Source organism: Protopterus annectens, chromosome 11.part0 (assembly GCF_019279795.1).
Source record: "Protopterus annectens isolate FY-2018-M chromosome 11.part0, PAN1.0, whole genome shotgun sequence".
Lineage (NCBI taxonomy): Eukaryota > Metazoa > Chordata > Ceratodontiformes > Protopteridae > Protopterus > Protopterus annectens.
This window is the reverse complement of record NC_056745.1, coordinates 494,684,424-494,707,351: the sequence shown is the minus strand read 5'-3', so window position 1 is coordinate 494,707,351 and position 22,928 is coordinate 494,684,424. Positions and strand designations below refer to the sequence as shown.

Genomic DNA, 22,928 nt, shown 5'->3' with positions numbered 1-22,928 from the left:
TTTTATACATCACTCCCCCACCCCAATAACACAAAGCAAAATATTACATTTACTGGTACGTCTGTACAAGGCATCTTTACTGTTATTTTTTATGACATAGTAGTGTTAATATACTCTTCTATTCAGTTCCCTAGTAATGTCAATGTAAAATGCCTGACATGACATGCAGTCTGCTGTATATACCACATTTACTCACAAGTACAATGTTCTGGTACAAGATATGATATTTCTGTATTTTTACAAAGCAGATATGGACTATTGGCCATAAATCTACAGTTAAGAGCAGTTCTGGCAAGCATATGTCCGTACTCCTGTCTTGGTTCCACCTTTGTTTTTATTTCCTTTTTCTAAATCATTTTTCAAGTTTATGCTCTCTTCTTTACAAATACTGATTCTTCCCCTACTACTGAACTGACTGACTGATACACTTTTAAAATATTCCAATTCTCTTTGATAATGTTTTGTATTGTATAGGTGTCCAGTCTGTATGTAAGCACCATGACAATTTTATATCCATCTGTCTCTGGGGGTGCCTCTTCTAAAGTTTCACTAATTGTTGAGTGTATGGCCCATAAACATTTTTTCTGCCTTCTTTCACCTCATTATAGGTTCATAGGTAGATACTAGGCTATCTGCCCTAGGGCATTTATAAGCCTAGCCAGAGTGTATTTGGCTTCCGCTTCCCTATTAGATTAGCCTACTGTGCCTCTGTAAAGTAGGTCACAGAAGGTACCCTTTTAAGATTAGTTTACTGTGCCTCTGTCTAGCAGGGACACTGGGGAGATCCCAGGGGTGAATTTGCGATTTCCCATCCACGCGTCCAAATTTCGCTTGAAGAGGGTCAGCGAGGAGCTATGTCTAACATGAATTGGGATTCTATTCCAGAGTGAGGGGAGCCTCTGGGAAATTAATCTGTCCCTCCAGCATGTCCTATTTATTTTTGTGCTGAGGTTTAGGTCCCTGGAGCGTGTAGCTCTAAGGGACTTGGATTTTTTGAGGTGGAGCATGTCCATTAATTCTGGGTTTGACATGGCTTTGTACGTCAGGCATAGATCGCCTCTGAGTAGGCGGTAAGCAACTGAGTAGAGCTGGTGTTTCTTTAGTCGAGCTGCATAGGACATGTGTTTGTAGCCCATGATCCTCTTGGTGAGGTACTTTTGGGGTCTGTCCAGTTGCTGCAGGTGTCGGGTAAGGTACATCCCAAAAGGGGCATTGTATTCAGTTATCGGCCTGATGAGTGACGAGTAGAGGGGCACAATGACCTCTCTTGATCTAGATGCGAACCCTTTCGTGATAAGGTGGGCTATATCGAAGGTTTTTCTAACCACTTTGGCAACGTGGTTATCAAAGGAGAGATTACTATCTACGTTGGTCCCCAAATCTCTAATTACTTCTTCCGTACTTAATGGATTACTACCTATGTGGTAATTTGTGGGCACCTTGTTTTTCCCAAAGGGGATGACTATGCACTTTTTAGCATTTAGCTTGAGGCCGTGGCTCTGGCACCAAGCATCCATCTCTGTGAGACCCTTTTGGAGGATGCTTGTGTCAGCTGGAGATTCGATTATGGCCCCCAGTTTGCAGTCATCTGCGAACTTTTTCAGCCATAATCCCCCTGTGTTAGCCTGAACCTCAGAGAAGTATATACCGAACAAGAGAGGTCCCAGAACTGAGCCCTGTGGGACGCCATTTGTAACTGGTTTGGATTCGGACATGGCACCTGCGATTCTGACCATGTGGGTTCTATCTCTGAGCCAGTTTGCAACCCATCTTGTGATATAGGGGTTGATATTTAAGCTGGTAAGCTTATTTATGATACCCCAGTGGGGTATTGTGTCGAAGGCTTTTGCGAGGTCCAGGTAGGCTGTGTGGACTACCTTGCCCTCATCTATGGCTTTGGTAACTGTTTCAAAGAAATCAAGTAGGTTTAAGAGGCAAGATCTGCCCTTAACAAAGCCAAATTGGGTAGGGTCCAGTGTCTGGAGGCTCCCAATGTCTTTGTTTATGAGTTCCATGATAATACGCTCCATAGCTTTACAGACCAGACTAGTCAGGCTTATGGGGCGATAGTTTCCGGGGTCCGTTGTGGCACCACCTTTGTGGAGTGGGACCACTGTAGCTGTACGCCATTCTTTGGGTACATATCCTGTAGTAAGGCTAAGTTTGAACAGTGACTTGATGTGAGGGTTCAGTTCTTCTTGAAGCTTGTGTAAGACACAGCCTGGGACACCGTCCGGTCCCATAGATGCTGTGTTTTTTGCTTTGGAGAGGGCAGCTTTCACCTGTGCATCTGTGATGTCAGGGAGGTTACATTCAGTTGGGATAGGCATTTGCTCCTTTGGGGGGGGGGGGTGGAGAAGTTTGCGCTGAATCTGTCTGCCAGGATGTTGGCTATGTCTGTAGGTTCAGTATATTTTGTACCGTTATGCAACAATTCAGAGCATATCTGGGAGTTTCCGCCCATGTTCCTGACATAACTAAAGAAGGCCTTGTGATTATCTTTAGTGTCTAGGGCAATTTTACTTTCAAAACTGGCCTTTGATGATTTTATGAGTGATCGAAGTTTCTTGCTAATACTGATCAGAGATGCCTTCCCTTTTTGGGATTTTGCTCTGTCATGTAGTAGCTTCCTCCTTCTGTTGTATAGCTTATTTATGGCCGGGGTCCACCAGACCGGTCTCCTGTTTTTGGAGGAGTGAGTTTTGGTTTTATTTGGGATAGCATGATCCATGCATTCCTGCAGGTGCTCATAGAATGCATTTGTAAAGGATTCTGCGGATTGGGCTGTATTATTCTCTGGCCCAGGGGCTTTGAAGGATTCCACCTCAGTCTTGAGAAGTGCAAAGTTGGCTTTTGAGAAATTCTTTACAGTGATTTCCTTGGCTGGCGGTGGGGACGGGATATGGATGTCCAGGGAAATTTGTTTATGGTCTGATCTTACCAATGAGGGGTTTACCTCTGGTGTGGAACATAGAGTCCCCATGTTGGTGATGACCAGGTCCAATATGTTCCCTCTTGTGGGAGTGGTGACCAGTTGTAACATTGCGTTAGAGTTTATAAATTCAAGGAACCGTTGGGCGTGGGTGTTTGGGCTTGAGTAGTTTTCCCAGTCAATGTTTGGGTAGTTGAAGTCACCCAATAACATAGTGTTTGGAGAGACATTCATATTCTCCAGTGTTCTCAGGAATGCCAAGTGTGGTTCCTGTAATAGGGAGGGTGTTCTGTAGCAGGCTACAAACTGAAAGGCAGTTTTGCCCGCTGTTAGTTGCACATGAATGGTTTCCGATGCTTCGTGCAGTGCCAGTAGCCTGGAGGTGTAGGTATCTTTGATGAATATAGATACTCCACCTCCTTTTGTGCTTCGGTCCGAGTTTTGCGGTAGAAACGCATGGTATGAGTTATAACCTGGTAGTGCTGGGGTGCTCTCAGGAGCCTTGAACCAGGTTTCTGTTACTGCACAGACATAGATGTTCTCCATACTGAGGAGAGCCTCGAGTGCATGCATCTTGAGGTTTAGACTTCTGGCATTGAGTAGCATTACCTTTAGTTTTTTTATCCTTGGGTTGTCTATGGAGGTGGGTTTGTCCTTTGAGCCTTGCCTAAAAAAGGCACTATGGGGGTGGCAAGAGCCTTGGCCAGTATACGAAAGCCTAAGGGTGACAGGTGCAAGCCGTCCCTAGCGAAGCACCGTGGCTTGTCGAGCATGTCATCCCAGGCTGACAGACACTGGATCCCCTTTGAATGACACCAATACTTTAGCCAATTGTTGAAACTGATCATTTTGTCTTTATACTGTGGCATCATTCTTGGTGAGGGCAAGATGCTACTCAAGGTACCTTTTAATTAATATGATATTACCCTGCTTTAATGCTACTCCATAGCAATGTTTAATTATCATACTCCTACTGTACTGGTCTGTCACTGAGCTGATAGGGAAAAAATACTAGATGGCACAGAATGCTCTACCCTTCTACCTAGTTTCATTTTGATGTATCTGGTGTGGGAAAGAGAGACTAGTCCTTGCAGTATATAACCAAATCTCTGGGGGTTGGGCCAGCAGGCAGAAATCTACCTGTGACATTCCTATTCATAAGTGCAAATTCAACAGTGATCCCACTTTTTGGACATGTAGTAGTAGTATGGTAACACGTTTTCTCTGTCTAATTTAGGTCACTTGTCTTGGTTATGAATTTCTTAAAAGTCTTTACTGCTTTACTACTTGATCATCATTGACAGAAGCATTGCTGGTTCAACCAGTGCACTGGACTGGTAATATGAACCAGGGGTGTAGACAGTTTTTTTCAATTTGTAGTTAGTGTGGTACTCCAACCCCCCCCCCCCCATGCATCCATGCTGCCCCACCGAAATAAAACTGAAATGTCCACAGTCACTCTTAACTGGCACACACACGCCACACACTGGCTACTTACTGCTGTGGTTTTGATACCTTAAAAACGCAGCCTAAGTTTTTCACAATAAGCAGCCCATAATCTAGTCTAAAGGGACGCCATTCAGGTAGGTTTGTGGCTGCTCTGGTTTAAGTGCATTAAATAGCAGCCTAAACCATTCACAGGCAGCAGCCCATATCCAGTCAACTGGGGGAGACAGCCTGATACATTCACTGCAGCAAGCCCTCCTACCTCATCAAAGTAGCGAGTCACATGGAGGTCCAGTCACGCCACCACACACTAGCCAGAAAAGGGTAAGCCAACTGCCAGTCCCACAGAGGTCCAGTCACACTTCACACAACCACAGTGGACGGTAACTGGTGCTGGGAACTAATGACTGCTCTGGTTTTGATACCTTAAAAAAGCAGCCTAAACCATTTGTAATAAGCAGCCAACAATCCAGGCCAAAGGAAAGCCATCCAGGCTGCGCTGTTGGCTGCTCTGGTTTAGGTGCATTTAGCAGCAGTCTAAACCATTCACAGGCAGCAGGTAACTCAGTCACCAGAGGGAGACCGCCTGAGCCATTCACTGCAACAAGCCACTCTGAGACATCAAGGTAGCCAGTCACACCACCACACACCAGCACCCCAAACATCTATTCACCACCACACAGCTGCTAACTGCTCTGGTTTTGATACCTTAAAAAAGCAGCCTAAACCCTCCGTAGTAAACAGCTCACAGTCCAGTCCAAAGGGAAGCTATCCAGGCTGAGCTGTTGACTGCTCTGGTTTTGGTGCATTTTTAAACAGCCTAAACCATTCACAGTAAGGAGCCCACAATCCAGTCCAAAAGAAAGCCTTTTGGGCTGTATTGTTGGCTGCTCTGGTTCTCATGTCATTTGGCAACTGCAACCTAAATCATTCACACCAAACAGCCCATAATCCAGTCAAAAGGGGAAGCCACCCATCCACAGCATACTTTCAGCACATGACAATGTACAACCAGCCATGAGTACCCACCTGCCATCATTGTGATGGTCTGCTGTTTTACCTTGGGAAGACATTAAACCAGCAATCATTACATCGATCAAAGTATTTTCAGCATCTGTGTGATATCAGCATCAATGTCATCATGTATGCGCATCAAGGCCAACCCACATAAACGTGCATCAGACATAGTGTTTCTAAACCAAGTCTTAATGTGTTGAAGACCACTGAATGACCATTCTGCAGAGGACGCATTCACTGGCATGGTGGCCAGAATTGTTAATGCACTGTTTATATTTGAATAAAATACTGTGATCAACTGCTGTAGGGTTGAAATGATTATAGTTGGCAGCTTGTCTCACACAACTGCTCTCCATCTTGCCCACCCATAGTTTAAGCTCATTTGTGAAATTGGGCAGACAGGATATGTCAGTCTTGAATGCATTGTACAAGTCCACCACTTTCTCATCATCTTCCAAAGCTTGCAGCATGGATGGCACCAGATACGGTACAATGAAACGTGGGTGGCATTCTGTAAGTTGGTCTTTTATTTTGCCTATGACATGATCCAGGAATAGAATGAACATGTTCCTTCTGTAGTAGTACTTTAGGTCAGCAGCACCAATGTTGCTTCTTTGAGTCTCCCTTCCACAGATCCTTGGAACACTTTATTCTACCATGACTCTGGCAGCCAGCTGTTTGTCTTCATCATACAACTCTGTGAGAGAATTGTCAGCATTTGATCTCATTGCTTGAGTGTCATTGACAACCTTTGCTTCTTTGCATGCCTGAATCAAGTCAGCCTGTTCCTGCTGCAGGTAGAGGTGAAGTGGCTTAATCATATCAAGCACAGACTCCATTGTAACCAGAGCTGCAATGAAACTGAATCTTGTCAGAAAGCACAGATGTCTGTCAGCATCTTTCTCATACTCAGCAATGCGCTCTAAAGTGGTGACAAGGATGACATATTTATTCTTGAAGATGTGCAGGCAGTCAGCCTGACCCATCCACAGGGTGTTGCCAGGTGCCTGAAGTGAGGTACTTCTGTCTTCATCTTTGCCCTCACATCGGAACTGTATGAATGCCTTAAGGTGGGCTAAATACTCATTGTGACGTTTAGTGGATGAATTTAACATTGCAGTTATTTTCCTACAGGTGTCAAGGGTGTTTGCCATATCACGCATTGCGCATGAACAAACTATGGCAGTGTTTAGCTTGTGCATACAGACGGTATACACAGCTTCTGGAAACAGGGCTTGATTTCTTGTCTGCACACCATTAAAATGGCCAGACATGTTGCTTTCTCTGTCATAGCCTTGTCATCGCAGTAGCACCTTGTCCACACCCCATGCTGTGAGTCTCTATAGAAAGAGATCAGCTAAGGCTTTTCCTGTGGTGTCATAAGTTTCCACAAATTCAATGAAGTCTTCATGGATTTCTACATTTCCGTCACTTCTATGAACACAACTTAGAGCCAGAGTCACTTGCTCCTTATGGGAGATGTCACTTGTTCCATCAACATTTAAACTGAAGAACTTTGCCTTTTTAACTCTACTTAAACATTTTTTTCTCTGAATCTGTAACACAATAAGATTAATAATTTTAGTTTGAATTTGTGCTGAAGTGTACATTGCATTTCGTGGACCCTCCCTTAAATGGTCGGTGAGTACAGAGTCCACTTCTGTCATGCATTTAAGCAATGCTTTAAAGTTTACTGTGCATGTCCGTTTTCCACGGAGTGGCAAATTCTGTCTGCCACAAAGAATTATTATTCACATATGTCTCAAGGCATGAACTGTGCATTCTTGCAACTTCTTATCTTTCTGTGTAATGCACTGATGAGCTGTTTGCAGTTGGCCAGAGCATACATCTAGAAATGCCTCTGACTTTGCAAGCGTATTTCCATGGTCCTTTGACTTCCTGTGTCGTTCAAGAATCATCCTTGCATTAGGCCAGTCAGTCACAGAAGTGGATACCAACACACACCCTTTAGCTGTGTTGAAGACAAAGCACAGACCACAGAAGATCCCATCCAAACTTTGTGAATACTATGCAAACTGAAATTCATGCAGAAGTTGTGGACTGAATCTTCTGTTTTTTCTGGCTTCCAGAATACCCCATGAAACTCTCAGGGGAATTCAAAGCCTTCAAGGGGTAGCTACCACATGGTCAAGATGGTCTTTTTGTTAGTATCTGTAAGGTGACCACATTTGTGCAAGCCAATGCCATAATCTTTTTATGGCATCATTCATGCTGTTGCAAACTGCAGTGTGGGTGTTAGAATGTTTGGAGAGTTGCACATGTCCTGCTGTAGTACTTGTGTAGGCACTGTCAAGGTACTTGATTGAAGATCATCTTGCTCAAGGGTATTGCACTTCCTTTTATCAAATCCCGTCTTGGTCTCCACCTCGATCATGTCAGTGCTGTCATAGGTGCTATGGATGTAGCACAGGCCTCCTCAAATTCAGGACTTCCAGATAGAGTCACAGCTACTGATTCTTGACTCACAGACTAAGCTGGAAGAAAGCTGTTTGGACTTAGAGGACCTGCAGATGATTGTCCAGGAACATGCAGTTGTGCAACTCCTCTCATCGGTACTTTCACTGTATCACAATGAGTAAAAAGAAAGAGGAAGGCTACTCAGAATGATTCCTGCAAGGTATTAAGAGAACTGTTGCCAAAAGAGCTAGTAATAAGGCAGTGTGTGCTGACGCATAATCTACACTGCTCTGTAGAATGCCTTACCCTGTAGCAAGTTTTCCTTCACCTAGCCCTGCTGCTGCCACAGACACTGATTTAGATGACATGCCTAAAGCAAATTATTTCTAAATGATGAAAGGACTACTGCAGCTTTCCATAGTCTAAAAAAAACCTTAACCAATATTGTGCTGTCCATCTCAAACCACTGCAGGTACAACAGGATTTCAACGTCTTTTCAGCTTGCCTGCTGAAAGAACTCACTTAGTATATGCTGCTGCACAATACATGACTGAAGCAATCACGTTTACCCAGTAAAGTAAGTGCAGAGTTGTTGCCAGCCTGATGCTGCCTTACTCATTACACATACATTTAAGCAACTCTACAGTTCTCCCCTCAAAAAGTGCTGCTTACAAAGTACAAAAGCAATGCGAAATTATGCATGACATAATCACAGCAAAGATGGCAGTAACATTCTTGAGAAATCGTTGTTGCATGTGCACTGAACTCACATTTAAAGGATCCTTTCTAAATCTATCCATTGACATGTTAAGTTATACAGTGCCATGGATGGTAATGGTGACAGCTTCAATGATGAGTAAAAAGTGAGAAAATAGTCTACTATGTACCAAATATGTCATTATTTATTGTTGCCTATCAAAGGCAGGTCACAAATATAAGGCTGAATTTGGAGGCCTGTACATTGTGGTTGTTAACACTTAATGGTCAATTATGCACAATGGGTTTTAACTTACAAGTCAGGAAGGCAGCTAAATTTGTTGACAGCTCTGCTGCCTCTTCCTGACGAGCACGCTTTACATTCTTCTTCTGTGCACCTGATATTTGTTTTTATTACAGTGTAGACTCCATTCCTACAACACAAACTCAAAATCATTAATGTACATTTCTTCTGTCTACTAAAATCAGGGCAATGCAATGCAAACTTACATTTATACAGGCAACATTCCAATGAAGAATTGACTGCCCAAGGGCTCAGTTTTGGCCAGATCTTTATCTCAGTACACAAAAAATATGTACTACTGTCACATGTACTTCAAAGCCATGCAGCATGGAGAAGGCTAGTGGAGCCCAGCTACACCTCACATTCAGTCACAGACTGGATGCTGGCATTACAATGAAAGTAAGCAGCAGGAATGCATGAACTCACTGGATGCTCAATAAGTACAAGTTCAGCAACCGTATTTTTCTCTGTTGGGGCAAGGAAAATGGACAAGCTTATTAAGCTACCAGTACATCTAATATTCCAGGCATGTCAAAGCCTAAAGCAGGCTACATGCCAACATTTCAGTCACAGATCAGTTATCTAGAGAAGCTTTAAAACAGAGACAGCAACTTTTGCCAGCATCAGGTCTGATGAGCAATGGAGAATCTGCAGTCAGTTTACATGTTTACACAGGAGTTCACCATACCACTCAACCTAAGTACAGTATAATGCAGGACGCCAAGACAGCCACTGTATAATGCAGAAAGAGCCAAACACAAATAGGCAGGTTTTTCTCTTGTTCCACTGTGTTATACATTTGTTAAGGCAATAGCAACAGGATAGCAAGTTGTAACACTTAAGCTGCAATTCTGTCCAAGCTAACAGTGCTACACACCTCTGAATTTTTATCCTTCGCACTGGCTGCTTCATATTAAAAGTAAACGTTTAAATAATTTTCCCAACTAATCTTGTTTGTATCAAGAATTTTCAGCCAACAGTACCTGCAGCACTGAGAAAACAACAGAGCACCTTAAAGTAAGGCTATGACAGTCAAGACATGAACTAGATCTGGGTCAGTCTTTAAAAGGCTTTCCTTTTGGTATTTAATTACTAAACATGAAGATGAATATACTACTTCTGTCCTAAACAGTAAACACAAACCGAAGTGAATCTCAGCATATAATACAACAGAAATTTAGAGTATGCATAGTTATTAAAACTACAGTACTCTAAGAACTGCATGAAATAGAGTGCAAAACAGTGAAACTCTACAACTGATGCCAGCAAACTATAAACTTTGTAAGTTTATTAAGACCAATACTTAATCTGTTGCTATTTATGGTCCTTTGTCTCCTCCGGTCATGTTTGGTTTTGTGCAGACTTCATATACCTCAGAGAATACATACTAACAAATCCAGTGCTTTTGGCAATTTTTCCAGGTGATAACAGTGGTATTTAAAATGAGCCCCTATGTTTGGGTCTGTTCTCACACAAAAATGGATACCAACACAGATCTGGTTATTCTACCAGCCACACACAAAATGCATGCTAACACAGATCCAGTTATTCCAGCAAGTTTATAAGTTAAGAGAAATATTTAAAATCTGTCCTTATTTGACCTCGGTTCACACACACACACACACACACACACACACACACACACACACACACACACACACACACACACACACACACACACACACAATTGCTTGCTAACACAGTGACATTTTCTTTGCTTCTATACCCCTATCGCAGTAGTATGCACAAGCTGACCAGGTCCCTGGTACCAATACTAAGGTTTTACTAACCCGAACCAACTATAAGAAGAATACCCACTCCCCTTGAGTTCTGACTTTTGTGGAATCCTCTCCAGTGACTGTGCTATTAAATCAAAGCAAAGTCCCTGGTACCAATACTAAGGTTTTACAAATCCAAACCAACTTAAATAATACCCACTCCCCTTGAGTTCTGACTTCTGTGGAATCCTCTCCAGCGACTGTGCTATTAAATCAAAGCAAAGTCCCTGGTACCAATACTAAGGTTTTACAAACCCAAACTAGCTAAAAGAATACCCACTCCCCTTGAGTTCTGACTTCTGTGGAATCCTCTCCAGCGACTGTGCTATTAAATCAAAGCAAAGTCCCTGGTACCAATACTAACGTTTTACAAACCCGAACTAGCTAAAAGAATACCCACTCCCATTGAGTTCTGACTTCTGTGGAATCCTCTCCAGCGACTGTGCTGTTAAATTAAAGCAAAGTCCCTGGTACCAATACTAAGGTTTTACAAACCTGAACCAACTAAAAGAAGAATACCCACTCCCCTTGAATTCTGACATCTGTGGAATCCTCTCCAGCAACTGTGCTATTAAATCAAAGCAAAGTATGTGTTAAGTATATAACATTTAACCAGTCCACCTAGCCTACTAGTGTGTTTTTATATTGTAAGGTACCTGGTCAGCTACAACACATCTCTGCGTATCCCACCCCTTACCTAAGTTCTCTACTTGTCCTCCTACCTCCCTACCCACTTGCCCAGCCACATTCTCTGTTTGCTTCTTATCTCTCCACTAAAGCTACTACTGGTTTAGCCCTTGCGTCTGTTAGCTCCTTATCTCTCAACTAAAGCTACTACTGGTTTAGCCCTTACCTCTTATTACTTTCTGTACCCTCTCCTCACACTGTCTTCTTCATCCACACAGTCTTTCACTACCTCATACTACTATCTGTACATTCTCCTCATACTGTCTAATCCAGCCACACAGACTCTCACTCACCTAACCCAGTAACCCCCTTCTCCCTCCTCTATCCCCCTCTCAACTCCCTAGCCTCACTCACAGCTTAGTGACCATATTCCCCCCTCCCTAGTCTTGTGTCCAGCTTCATGTATGCTAAACCCTCCTCCATAGCCTTGTGCATAAAAAGAGAAAATTATTCCTAGATAGAAAATAGCTATGTCCTGCTGAAAAGCCTTTCACTGATTGTTTTATTCTATCACCCTGCCTCTTCCACGATGGTGCTACCCCGCTCTGTACGCCCTCGCTACCACTCGGGCTCACTTCGCTCCCCTACCCTACCTCCATTCCCACCCACCCCTAGATCACTCAAACTTATACTTAAACACCACACCCACCAGCAATTCACACCTTCACAATTATCCTATTACACCTCTTCAATCAAGTACAACATAAACTATAACCACCACACCCATAATAGTATACCCAAGCATATCACCTAGTGCACACACTAGTATACTCCCTAAATAAAAATTATCCTCACCAAATCTAAAAAATTGTATAGCTTGCAAAAACCCCTTCTACTAAAAATGTTACTCTACCCATCAACTATCTCCATCCTACTTCTACTCTCTATTCTCTCTTCCTACCACACACACACACCCGACTTCATATCACTTTTCCACCCCCATGGCAAACTGAACCCATAGCTAAACCACACACTACTAAAAAACTTTCCTATAACAACCCCCAACACTACCTCCTTTCAAACCCCATCCCTCTTTTACAATACGTTATCAGTAAAAACAAACCCTCACACCTCACACAAGCTATCTAAAATTATTGACAGACTAGCCAAACTCTACCTGAACCTACTGCAAAAAACTCTTCTGCTGTGGAGACATACACCCAAACCCTGGCCCCATCCCAACAGAAAAAGCTGAAATACAGTTACCAAATCCCCCCTTCTACAAACCCAAATCATCTCTCCTCTTTCTAAATATAAACGTAAAAAGTGTACTGAACAAAATTCATGACCTGCATGCCTTATTAGCCTTGTATAAACCTGACATAGTGGTATTAACAGAAACATGGCTCAAACCTGATCACCACAATAATGAGATCATAGCCCCAGGTTATGATATCATACGTAGAGACAGAACAGGGAAAAAGGGTGGAGGGGTAGCAATTCTATTTCGAAATCACCTTACCCTAGAACTAGTTGATTATAATAAAGAAATCAACAAGATAGAACTTTTCCTTGCCAAATTTAAACTAAACACCAACAAACAAACAATCATTGCAGGTGCCTACCTCCCACCAGGTAATAAAATTCCTATAATGGAAAACCTGTTAAATTGGTTCTCACACTCCCCCCCCCCCCCCCTTACGAAACCATACTACTAGGTGACTTTAACATAGACTGGGTCACCTGCTCCAAACACTATCCCTCAGATCACATCAACCTCCATGGGTTCATTCAAATAATAACTACCCCCAATAGGACTGACAAAACAACCAAATATCAATCCATTTTGGATTGGATTCTGGTATCCCACCCCACTCTTATACAACAATCAGGCTGTTTTCCTGACAGTCTAAGTGACCATCAACCCACCTACCTAATCAGGAACCAGAACCCACCATCTGCCCAACCTACCTATCCTCAGAGTAATATATAATAAAAGAAACTTCATAGCCAATGACTTTAATAAGGCACTAAGTTGTTGCAATTGGTTCCCCCTCAATCACTTACCTCTCGATGAAGCAGTACAGTATTTTAACTCAACCTTCCTACTAATCCTAGACTATCATGTACCCTCCAGAACTACTAGGCCAAACACCTACCATGCCCCATGGCTAACCAAAGAGACAAAAAGTACAATGAAAGAAAGGGACAAAATCTGGATAGCATCTCACAAAAATAAAAATACTACTCTAAGGCAAAAGTGCATAGAACTACGTAATAAAGCCCAAGAGGCTAACTAAACTTGACAAGTCCAACTACTATAAAAACCTACAAGATAAATATACCCATAACCCCCAAAAATTCTGGGCCTCCATAAATAGATTACTTCACCCTGGGAAAGCATCCACTCCTACCCCTGTGTTGCCAAACAACCAAGACAATATCCTTACACAATTTAATAAATTCTTTACAGAAACAGTACAAAATCTAGCTAATACCCCCCCCCCCAAAAGAAAATGACATTCCAATGCAATCATCCATTAGAACAGACAGTAATACAAAAAATAACGAGACTAGCTTTTCCCTGCAGCCAGTGTCCACTAAAATGATTTCAAACCTCCTTAAGAAGCTAAAACCCACCACACTAGCAGCCGATAAACTTCCTGCAGATTTCCTTCAAATATCAGCAGAGGCCATATCATATCCGGTGTCGATTCTCATAAATAGGTCAATTTCAGAACACAAAGTACCTACCCTCTGGAAAACATCCCACATTGTTCCTCTGCCCAAAGGAGGCAACTCCTTAGAGCTGACCAACTATCGCCCTAAGCCATACTATCACCCTTATCAAAAATTTTAGAAAGAGTTGTTCACTTGCAACTAATGCAGTATCTCCAACAAGACAAACTACTATCCAATTCCAAACATGACTTTAGACCCTCCCATAGTGCGACCACCGCTCTTCTATCTTACACCAATACAGTCAACCACTACAGAAACAAAGGTCTTTTCGTATCATCCATTTTTCTGGACTTATCAAAAGCCTTTGACATGGTTAATCACAATATGCTCCTCAGTGCTCTGTCTAGTCTAAACATATGCTCCTCCACTATACTATGGTTCAACAGCTACCTATCAGAACGCCAACAAGCAGTCCTCTGGCAAGAAAAGCTGTCCCCCTCTTACCAGTATCCATAGGAGTCCCTCAAGGATCAATCCTTGGCCCACTGTTCTCTCTTTTCACTAATGACATCTCCTCTTCCCTGCCCACTGCCTCAGTAGTACAATATGCTGATGACACCACCATAATATGTGCTGCCCCCAGCATAATGGAACTACATACCCTTACCCAAAATAACTTTACTCTAGCTGAAACCTGGTTATCTAACATACAACTACTTCTCAATCCCAAGAAAACAAAACTAATCCTATTTATCCCTGGCAGATCATCTAACTTAAACTATAGCCTCATCATAAACTCCAAAAATAATATTCAAATCACACCAACCAACCAACCACACAAAAGTACTAGGAGTAGAGATTGATAATCACCTGAAATTTGATATCTACATAGCACAAACCATCAAAAAGGTGAACAGAAAATTAGGACTCCTCTATAGAAATAAAAAGTTCATGACTGAACAGACCAAAGCTACTATTGCTAGAACCCACCTCCTCTCCAACCTTATTTATGCCTCCCCTATCCTAACTAATCGTCACTTTACTGAACTTCGCAAAATGGAAATGTGTTACAACAAGATTGTCAAGTTTGCTACAGACTCCACAAATAGGTCCCGTCATTGTCATTCCCTAATGCAACTCAAGTGGCTGGGGCTTCCTCAGCTACTACGACTTAATCAAGTCTCAGTAGCACATAAACTCTGCTACTACCCTGAGAAAACACCTGCACTCCAGCTGCTAATTCAGCCCCACAACACCACTAGAGCCCTAGTATCAAGCAGCCAAAATCTAATTCATGTAATTAGACATAAAAGTGAAGCAGGAAAATCTCTCTTTGCCTGCACAATAGCCCAAAACTGGAACTCACTCCCAAGCCATATAACTACCACTACTTCTAGTACCCAATTCAAACACCTCCTGAAATCCCATTATTCAAACAATTGGCTCTGCTCTTGCTACTCCCCAGGGTAAACAATAACTATGCACAGTTGCAAGGATTCTGCTACTCTCTAACATTTTCCTTACATAGCCCTGCTAATATCCTTGCTTATTCATCCAAACTCAGCATCAGTACAACAGGATAAAACAAACCAACACCTGTACACTACACTATTAAAATCTGTACCTGATATAGGCTATAATCTGTATCTGAGAAAGGTATAAACCTCATCAGAGCTCTTCATATTCTCATCTTGGTCTTACTTCAATACCTATACTTTTGATGTGTGGGTGTGAGCATATATATATATACGTCTCTACAAATGTAAATGTGTCCAGTCGAACCCTCCCGGTTAACAAATGTAAAATAAAATAATTACTCCAGCGACTTTCTAAGTTTTGTAACAGCAAAATTTAAAATCTGTCCCTATGATTGGGTCTTTGTTCTCACACAGAAAATGCACGTTAACACAGATCCAGTTATTCTGGGAACTCTTCCAGTTTATAACAGCGGTATTTTAAATAAGCCCCTATGTTTGGGTCTGCTCTCACACACAAATAGATACTACCACAGATCTATTTATTCCAGCAAACACACAGAAAATGCATGCTAACACAGATCCAGTTATTCCAGCAACTTTCTAAGTTAAGGGAAATGTTTAAAATTTGTCCATATTATTGGGTCTTTGTTTTCGCACACGGGAAAAGCACGTTAATACAGATCCAGTTACTCCAGCAATTTTCTCAGTTTTATAGCTGCTGTATTTAAAATCTTCCCCCAGTTTTGGGTCTTTGTTGACACAAATATGCATGCTGACACAGATTAGTTGTTCCAACCACACGGAAAATGCATGCTAGCACAGATTCAGTTATTCCAGCAACTTTTTAAATTTATAAGAGCAGTATTTAAAAATCTGTCCGTATTACTGGGTCGTTCTTCACACACAGACATACTAACACAGGTACATTTATTCCAGAAACATTCTAAGTTTATAAGAGCAATGTTTAAAATCTATGCCTAGTTTTCAGCCTTTGTCCCACCATCATGTTTCGCTTGGTCCAGAATCCAGATTTCATATCTTTCACAAAATGCATGCTAACATATCCAATTATTCCAGCAACTATCCAAGTTTATGATCAATATTTAAAATCTGTCCCTACTTTTGGGCCTTTGTAATATCTCTGTCTCTCTCAGACACACACAAAGTGCATGCTAAAATAGATCCAGTTATTCCAGCAATTTTACGTGTATAACAGCAATATTTAAAATCTGTCCCTACTTTTTAGCCCATTATCTCTCTCTCACACACACACACATAATGCATGTTAACGTACAGGCAGTCCAGCACCTTTTTAAGTGTATAAGTGCATGTAACATCTGTGCCCATTATCTCATTCTCACACATACAAATGCCAGATAGCATCAAGCAAGCCCCCCAGTAGTCACTTGGACTTATGGACACTCACCCATTTTACCCACACATGCGCATGAGCCCACGCACACACACATCTAGACTCACAATTCCCTGTCTAATTTCCCTAGTGCGACAGCCCAAGCAGAAACGCTCTCATCACCATATATCTCAACCTCTTTTATTTATTTATTTGCAGTTTGTTAACCGGGAAAGTCCATTGGGCCAAGATGAGCCTGTTTTCAATGGAGGCCCAGGGAGAAAGGCTCCAAAATACAGTATAATCAATCTACAATAAAGTTCCAAAGTATAGAATTTTCAATTTTTACAATAGTAAAAAGTAACAATACAATACTCTTACTGCAAGGAATCTGGATAAAGCCTAAAATAATAGTGGGACAAAGACACAACAATAGGGACAAATTTTAAATGTTGCTCTTATAAACTTGCTAGAACAGGATTTGTGTTAGCATGCAGTTTCTGAAGGGTATGGAGTCTGAAACTTGTTTACTGGCTATCCTCAGTGATTCGCCAGAGAACAGCGTTTTGAGGAACAAACTAAAAATATGAGGCAGAAATCTGGACATTTTGGAAAATATAATTAGTGGAGACTCCACACACACACACACACACACACACACACACACACACCCATCCCAGCTTTATTCTTGCCCGTATAGATATGCACACATGCAAACACACACACACACACACTACAAAGTGTGACGTACTTTTATAGCCCATTCTCACACTCACACACACTACAAAGTCTGACGTACTTTTATAGCCCATTCTCTCACACACACACACACACACACACACCGTCACTCACCCAACTCCATTCTTGCCCCTATAGACGTGCGAGCATGCTCGCGCACACACAAAACACACACTGCAAAATCTGTCCCTAGACTCCCTATTTTTTAGCCCATTCTCTGTGTCTCTCCTCTGTCTCTTGCACAGACACACACTCATCCAACTTCATTCTTGCCCCTACAGACATGCACACACACTGCAAAATCCGTTCCTCCTTAAAGTTTTTAGTCCATTCGCTCTCTTTTTCACAGTCCACACACACACACACATACACACACACACACACACACACACACACACACACACACACACACACACACACACACACACAGTCTGTTACCTACTGTCTGAAACGTGAACCCACTGATTAGGCGCTGTTGCTCACATTGTAAAGAAACTCTGCTCAGATGTTGTTCGTGTTTCACTGTTGCAGTCATTACATTTGGGTAATCTGCTGGCAGGTTGCCCTCAGTCGGCCTGATTAACAAAGTCTTGGGTCCTGCGTCAGTTCCTGTCCCTTCTTCCATGATGTCAGGGGTATAAAACATGCAGTCAATGCCATTACATCAGTCTTTCTTGCCGCGCGGTGCCCAAAGCAGAAGCAGTTCGCAAGTGCCGGTCGGCCGACTCCTGAAATTTTTGTTTTTGACTTTCAAAACCGAAGTCTTCAACTAAAAGCTAAGTGCCCCATTGGGGAAACTTTTTCTTGCTCCTTACCAATGTCAGTAAAAGTTAATAATTGCATTACTTGTGGGAAGCAAATACCTCATAAGGATTTTCATTTGTACTGTATTCCTTGCCTAGGCCCTGACCACAAACATACCTTGCTGTCGGTTTTGTGCTAAATGTAATCAATGCACTATTAAATGTCGGTATATTTTGCTTCTAAATATTTTGGCTCCCGATTTAATTATCCAGAAATGTCGTCGGTTAGCAATCCGACTACCGGAATACCTAAAAAAATGCAAAGAAAAACACAGAGACAGACCATCTAGGTCCAAAATTGACGACGACGCTTCTCCTAAGCCAGTCGCCAGTTTGCCGGTACTCAGTGAGGCACTTGGGAAAGTCAGTTGACTGCAGCTATATTTATCAGGAGTTAAGCAGCCCACCAAATACAGCTGCAGCCAATAATAAAGAAGTCCAGTCAGGTCACCTACCCCCATCCCCCATGCTTGCAAGTCAGCTGAGACTGGGAAGGGGACAGGGAAGAAGTTTTAAGAACTTTTTTTTTTCTTCCTTGATGGTTTTAGTTTTGATACCCCCCCCCCCGGCTAGGTAAGTGTATGCCTGCTGACATCCTTGCTATAAACCAGCACCCGACCCCTCAGAAGAGCAAAAAAAAAGAAAACTTTACAGTAATAAGCTGATCACTAAATTGTAAGTTATTGGAGTATTAGGATTATTACAGTAAGAGCTACACATCCTACCCCCATCACTTCCACTGAAGAGCAAAAGAAAAATGGATGTTCCTTCTAGTGGCACACGAACCAGGTGACCAGATTCACGACACCCCACCACCATCACCACAGTAATTCAGGTCCCGATTCTGTGCCTTACCCCCAATCTTCAAGGAATTTTATTTTAAAATATTCTTTTAAACTGTAGCAAACAGTTGCTACAGTTTATACCCTGCCTGAACAGAGCCCTATGGCTCTCATGTTTTAGCTACCAAAAAAAAAAAAAATCTTTTTTTAAACTGTAGTAATCTGCTACAATTTAGCAGACAATTGCTATAGTTTATATCCTGTCTGTCAAAACACTACAGGTCTCAAGTCTTAGTTACATTTTTTTTTTAAACTTTTAAAGTGTAGCAAACTGCTTGCTTACAATATAGACCACAAATGGAGCACTACAGCACTCGGGTGATAGTTCATTAGAGATCTGATCGGCTTATTCCACCCTCCTAACATTTTGTGCCCCCCTCTACCCATCCTAGCTTCGCAATCTGTATCTAGAAAACTGTATCTAGAAAACTAGGTAAATCATTTATTGTAAAACGTATATCTCAGACATTTTTTATGTATACTGCTCATACAGTCAACTTAATTCTGATCTGTACTTTAGGAGAAGGTGTAATTACATGGGAGGAATAGGGCACTTGTTAACTTTTCTTTGAAGCTGAACTTAGTAAAATTTTTAATGGTCACTGCAAACTGTATTAAAAAGTTTATAAATTTCTTTTCTGTGACTTGAAGAAAATGTGTCTAGTTTGTTTCTTGCACTTGCTAATTTGAACGGGAATGTACTTTTGTTTTTAGTTTTATTAATGTACTGTGTTTTTTATAGAGCTATTGCTGTCGAAAGTGAATTACAAGGACAGCGAGAGGTGAGTAAAAGTGCTAGTTTCATTATCATCTCTATATTTTTTATCATATTAACTTAGATGTAAATCCATTATTCATTTCAGAATGTAGCATTTTTGCCATTGTAGCATTAACTTAGTTTTACAGCTGTTTCATTGTGTTGTAGGTTCGTCGCTTGTATCACAGAGCGCTTCAGAAACTACCTCTTTGTGCAGCATTGTGGAAAGATGTAAAGTTTTCTTAATTTTATTTTCAGTGTGTATTGAATAGTGATTCCTGCATGCCCATATCCATTGATATGGTAATGCTAATGTTTGCTAAAGCTTATCTGTCTGCTTCCCCATCTCTTACAGCAACTCTTGTTTGAAGCTTCTGAAGGAGGTAAAACTGATAACCTGAGAAAACTAGTTTCCAAGTGCCAAGAGGTTGGAGTCAGCCTAGATGAGCTTTTAAATTTAAACATTTTCAGAACAGAGGGCAAGAATCATTGAACACGGGGTACATGCGGTTCTTAATCTAATAAAAATTGACAGAAAATACACACATGAATGGTTCCTCTAATGTTAGGCTGATTCCCTGAGTTGTGGCCTGCATCAGTGTTCTCCATTGTTCTCAAGAAGTCTCCATGTTATGCTCTTCAGACCTGGAAAATCTTGACTAACTCATCACTTTTTGTGGATATATGAACTCCTGCTTGGCCTGCCAGTGGGCCTGTCTGATTCTCAAACTTCATGTACGTAAGTATAGTTCTTAAGATAAGGCTGATTTATTTTTATTTATTATTTTTTGTGTGTTGTGTTGTCTTTTATTTCCCTGATACGCAAGGTGGTGCCTGTGGCATCTTTTATATATGTGGTTCTTGTGTTTACATTACAAATACTTGCCTCATTTTGTTCTCCTTTGTTTTCTTTTTTCAACCTTTGAGATTCTTTATTGCAGGATTTAGAAAGCTATGCATCTTAAAGGTGTTACTGCCATTTTAACCAGTCTTTTTCTGGCGCCACATGAAGGTTGCAAGTAGGGCTATGAACTGCCCTTTTCTGCCTTGGGATGCCTGTCCAGAAACTTTTAATCAAAAAAAAAAAAAAAAAAAAAAAATCTTGACGACAGAAAAAATGTCGTGATTGGAAGATGAACACTAAATTAAATGCATGCCAGCGCATCAGAACCCTGAGGGTGGTCCAAGGTTTATGTGCAATCTTGTTTGTTAAAAAGTTAAATAAAACATTTAAGAATGCAAAATAATACTGAGGATTTTTGAACAGTTTTGTATTAAGTTGCACAGTATTAACAGTTAACTGTTTATATATTTTTTAAATACAAGTTACTTTAAAAAAATGTGTTGTGTGTTGTCTTTTCTTTGCCTTGTTTATTCATTGTGTAGAGTTCAGAAATGTTTATTGGTGTTCATTTCTGCCATGGTCGCTTTATAAATGTCTCCTTTATGTTCATTGAGGCTGTTGCACACCCCACATATTAAAACGCGTTTTCATGAAAGAAAAACTCTGTGTAGATTTACCTTTCCTCACTGGAAGTTGAATGGTACTAGAAACTGAAAAAACTTGGAGAAATTAGACCAGGAGCTGTTTTTTAAACAAAATCTTCATCTTTATTTACATCTTGTCAAGGCATAATAGAAATAAATGTTGATAGTCATGCTGCCAGTTGTTTACACCATACCAGTATAATGTAGCAGTCAGTAAAACATTGACTGCTACACCCTCCTCATTGTTTACAGAATGAAGCATGGCATCTAATTACGAGAATCTTTCAAGCAATGATGCTTATATTAATACGTTGCACTTTGTATCTGTAATATATGAATCACAATTTTTTCCAGTTAAAGACCATGCTGAAACCTGTCATAAAATTGTGTCCATCAGATAAAAACACTAAATAGTTACAGAATGACCTAAACATTAATAATCATAGACCAACCACTCTACACATAGACTGAATTCTAAAAGTAAAAAAAAAGACTTCAGCCCTTTTGTTATATTTCAAATATTAATTTTTGTATAGTCTAACAATCTTCTGTCATAGTCTCAGGAAAGCCATCCTGCATTAAATAATCATACAACAAACTTAAATTTTCCATCCTTCAGCATTATCAGTATCTGTCATGTTATGTTATCGGCTAACATCGTGGTGGATGCCCTTCCATCCCTTCAGTTGCCGACTTACATTAACAAACTATCTTAAAATGATTGCTAGTAACAAATCACACAGACTTTCAGATTAAGTCTCGCTGTAGTTCCATTAACTATGTAAATGAAAGTACAAGAATAAAACTTGTAAAAACAGCCATGAAAAAATAAAGTCAGCCTAATTTAGGAAATGTTACAGACTTCAGACACCCTCCCCATCTCAGTACTGCCTGCAGCATCATACTAACAAGTGTGTACTAAATGATCCAAGAGTCATAAAAATGTAGCCGTGTATAAACCTTTATTAGCAAAGTAAACGTCCTGAAATAGCATTAATACTCCCAACAGTCCTGTTTAAGTTTCTTGTTTACTTTTAATATATATATTCTTAGGTCCCAGTTTAACATCCTATGATAATACATTCATAATGGGTATTTTACGTCCTCCCTGACAGCCTTACTTCCCCTTCTTATCTGCTACATACTGGAATATAAGACCACACATATTCATTTTGCTGCAGTTAGGTCTGTGCTACACTCGTCCCATGTTTTTTTTAATATATAAATCCTCTCTCTTACAGTATATGAATAGTTGACTATGAGGGTTCCTATTACCTGATCAAACGTTTAAGTTAGAGAATACCTAAATATCGATCTGATAATATTGAAAGCAAAAAAAAAAATGCAAACGGATGCAAGGAAAGAATTCCCTTGGCCGTTATGTGGATTTTGCCACTTTCCCCACTGTAGAGTGATCTCTGAGTTGGTATATTTAGTTGAGGGGGTGTGGGTCACAGCCCCCCCACTTCATTTTGGTTTAATTCTTTTTTTTTTTTTTTGCGGCTGAGGGAATTCATTCGCTACGTTAAATTGGCTGTTCGCTGTTTTAATTTTTTGATATTACCAGTTTG

At 41.0% G+C, this 22,928-nt stretch overlaps 1 protein-coding gene across 1 annotated transcript in view; it reads left to right on the top strand.

The window, feature by feature from the left end:
• The window catches only part of ZFC3H1 (zinc finger C3H1-type containing), a 3,672,721-nt gene extending 3,651,748 nt beyond the window's left edge, over positions 1 to 20,973 (top strand). The window contains exons 33-35 of the mRNA XM_044087220.1: positions 19,855 to 19,894; positions 20,038 to 20,100; positions 20,225 to 20,973. Of these exons, the coding sequence (XP_043943155.1) occupies positions 19,855 to 19,894; positions 20,038 to 20,100; positions 20,225 to 20,362 (241 nt within the window). The 3' untranslated portion in view covers positions 20,363 to 20,973. The remainder of the gene's footprint in view (positions 1 to 19,854; positions 19,895 to 20,037; positions 20,101 to 20,224) is intronic.
• The last annotated feature ends 1,955 nt before the right edge of the window (positions 20,974 to 22,928 follow it).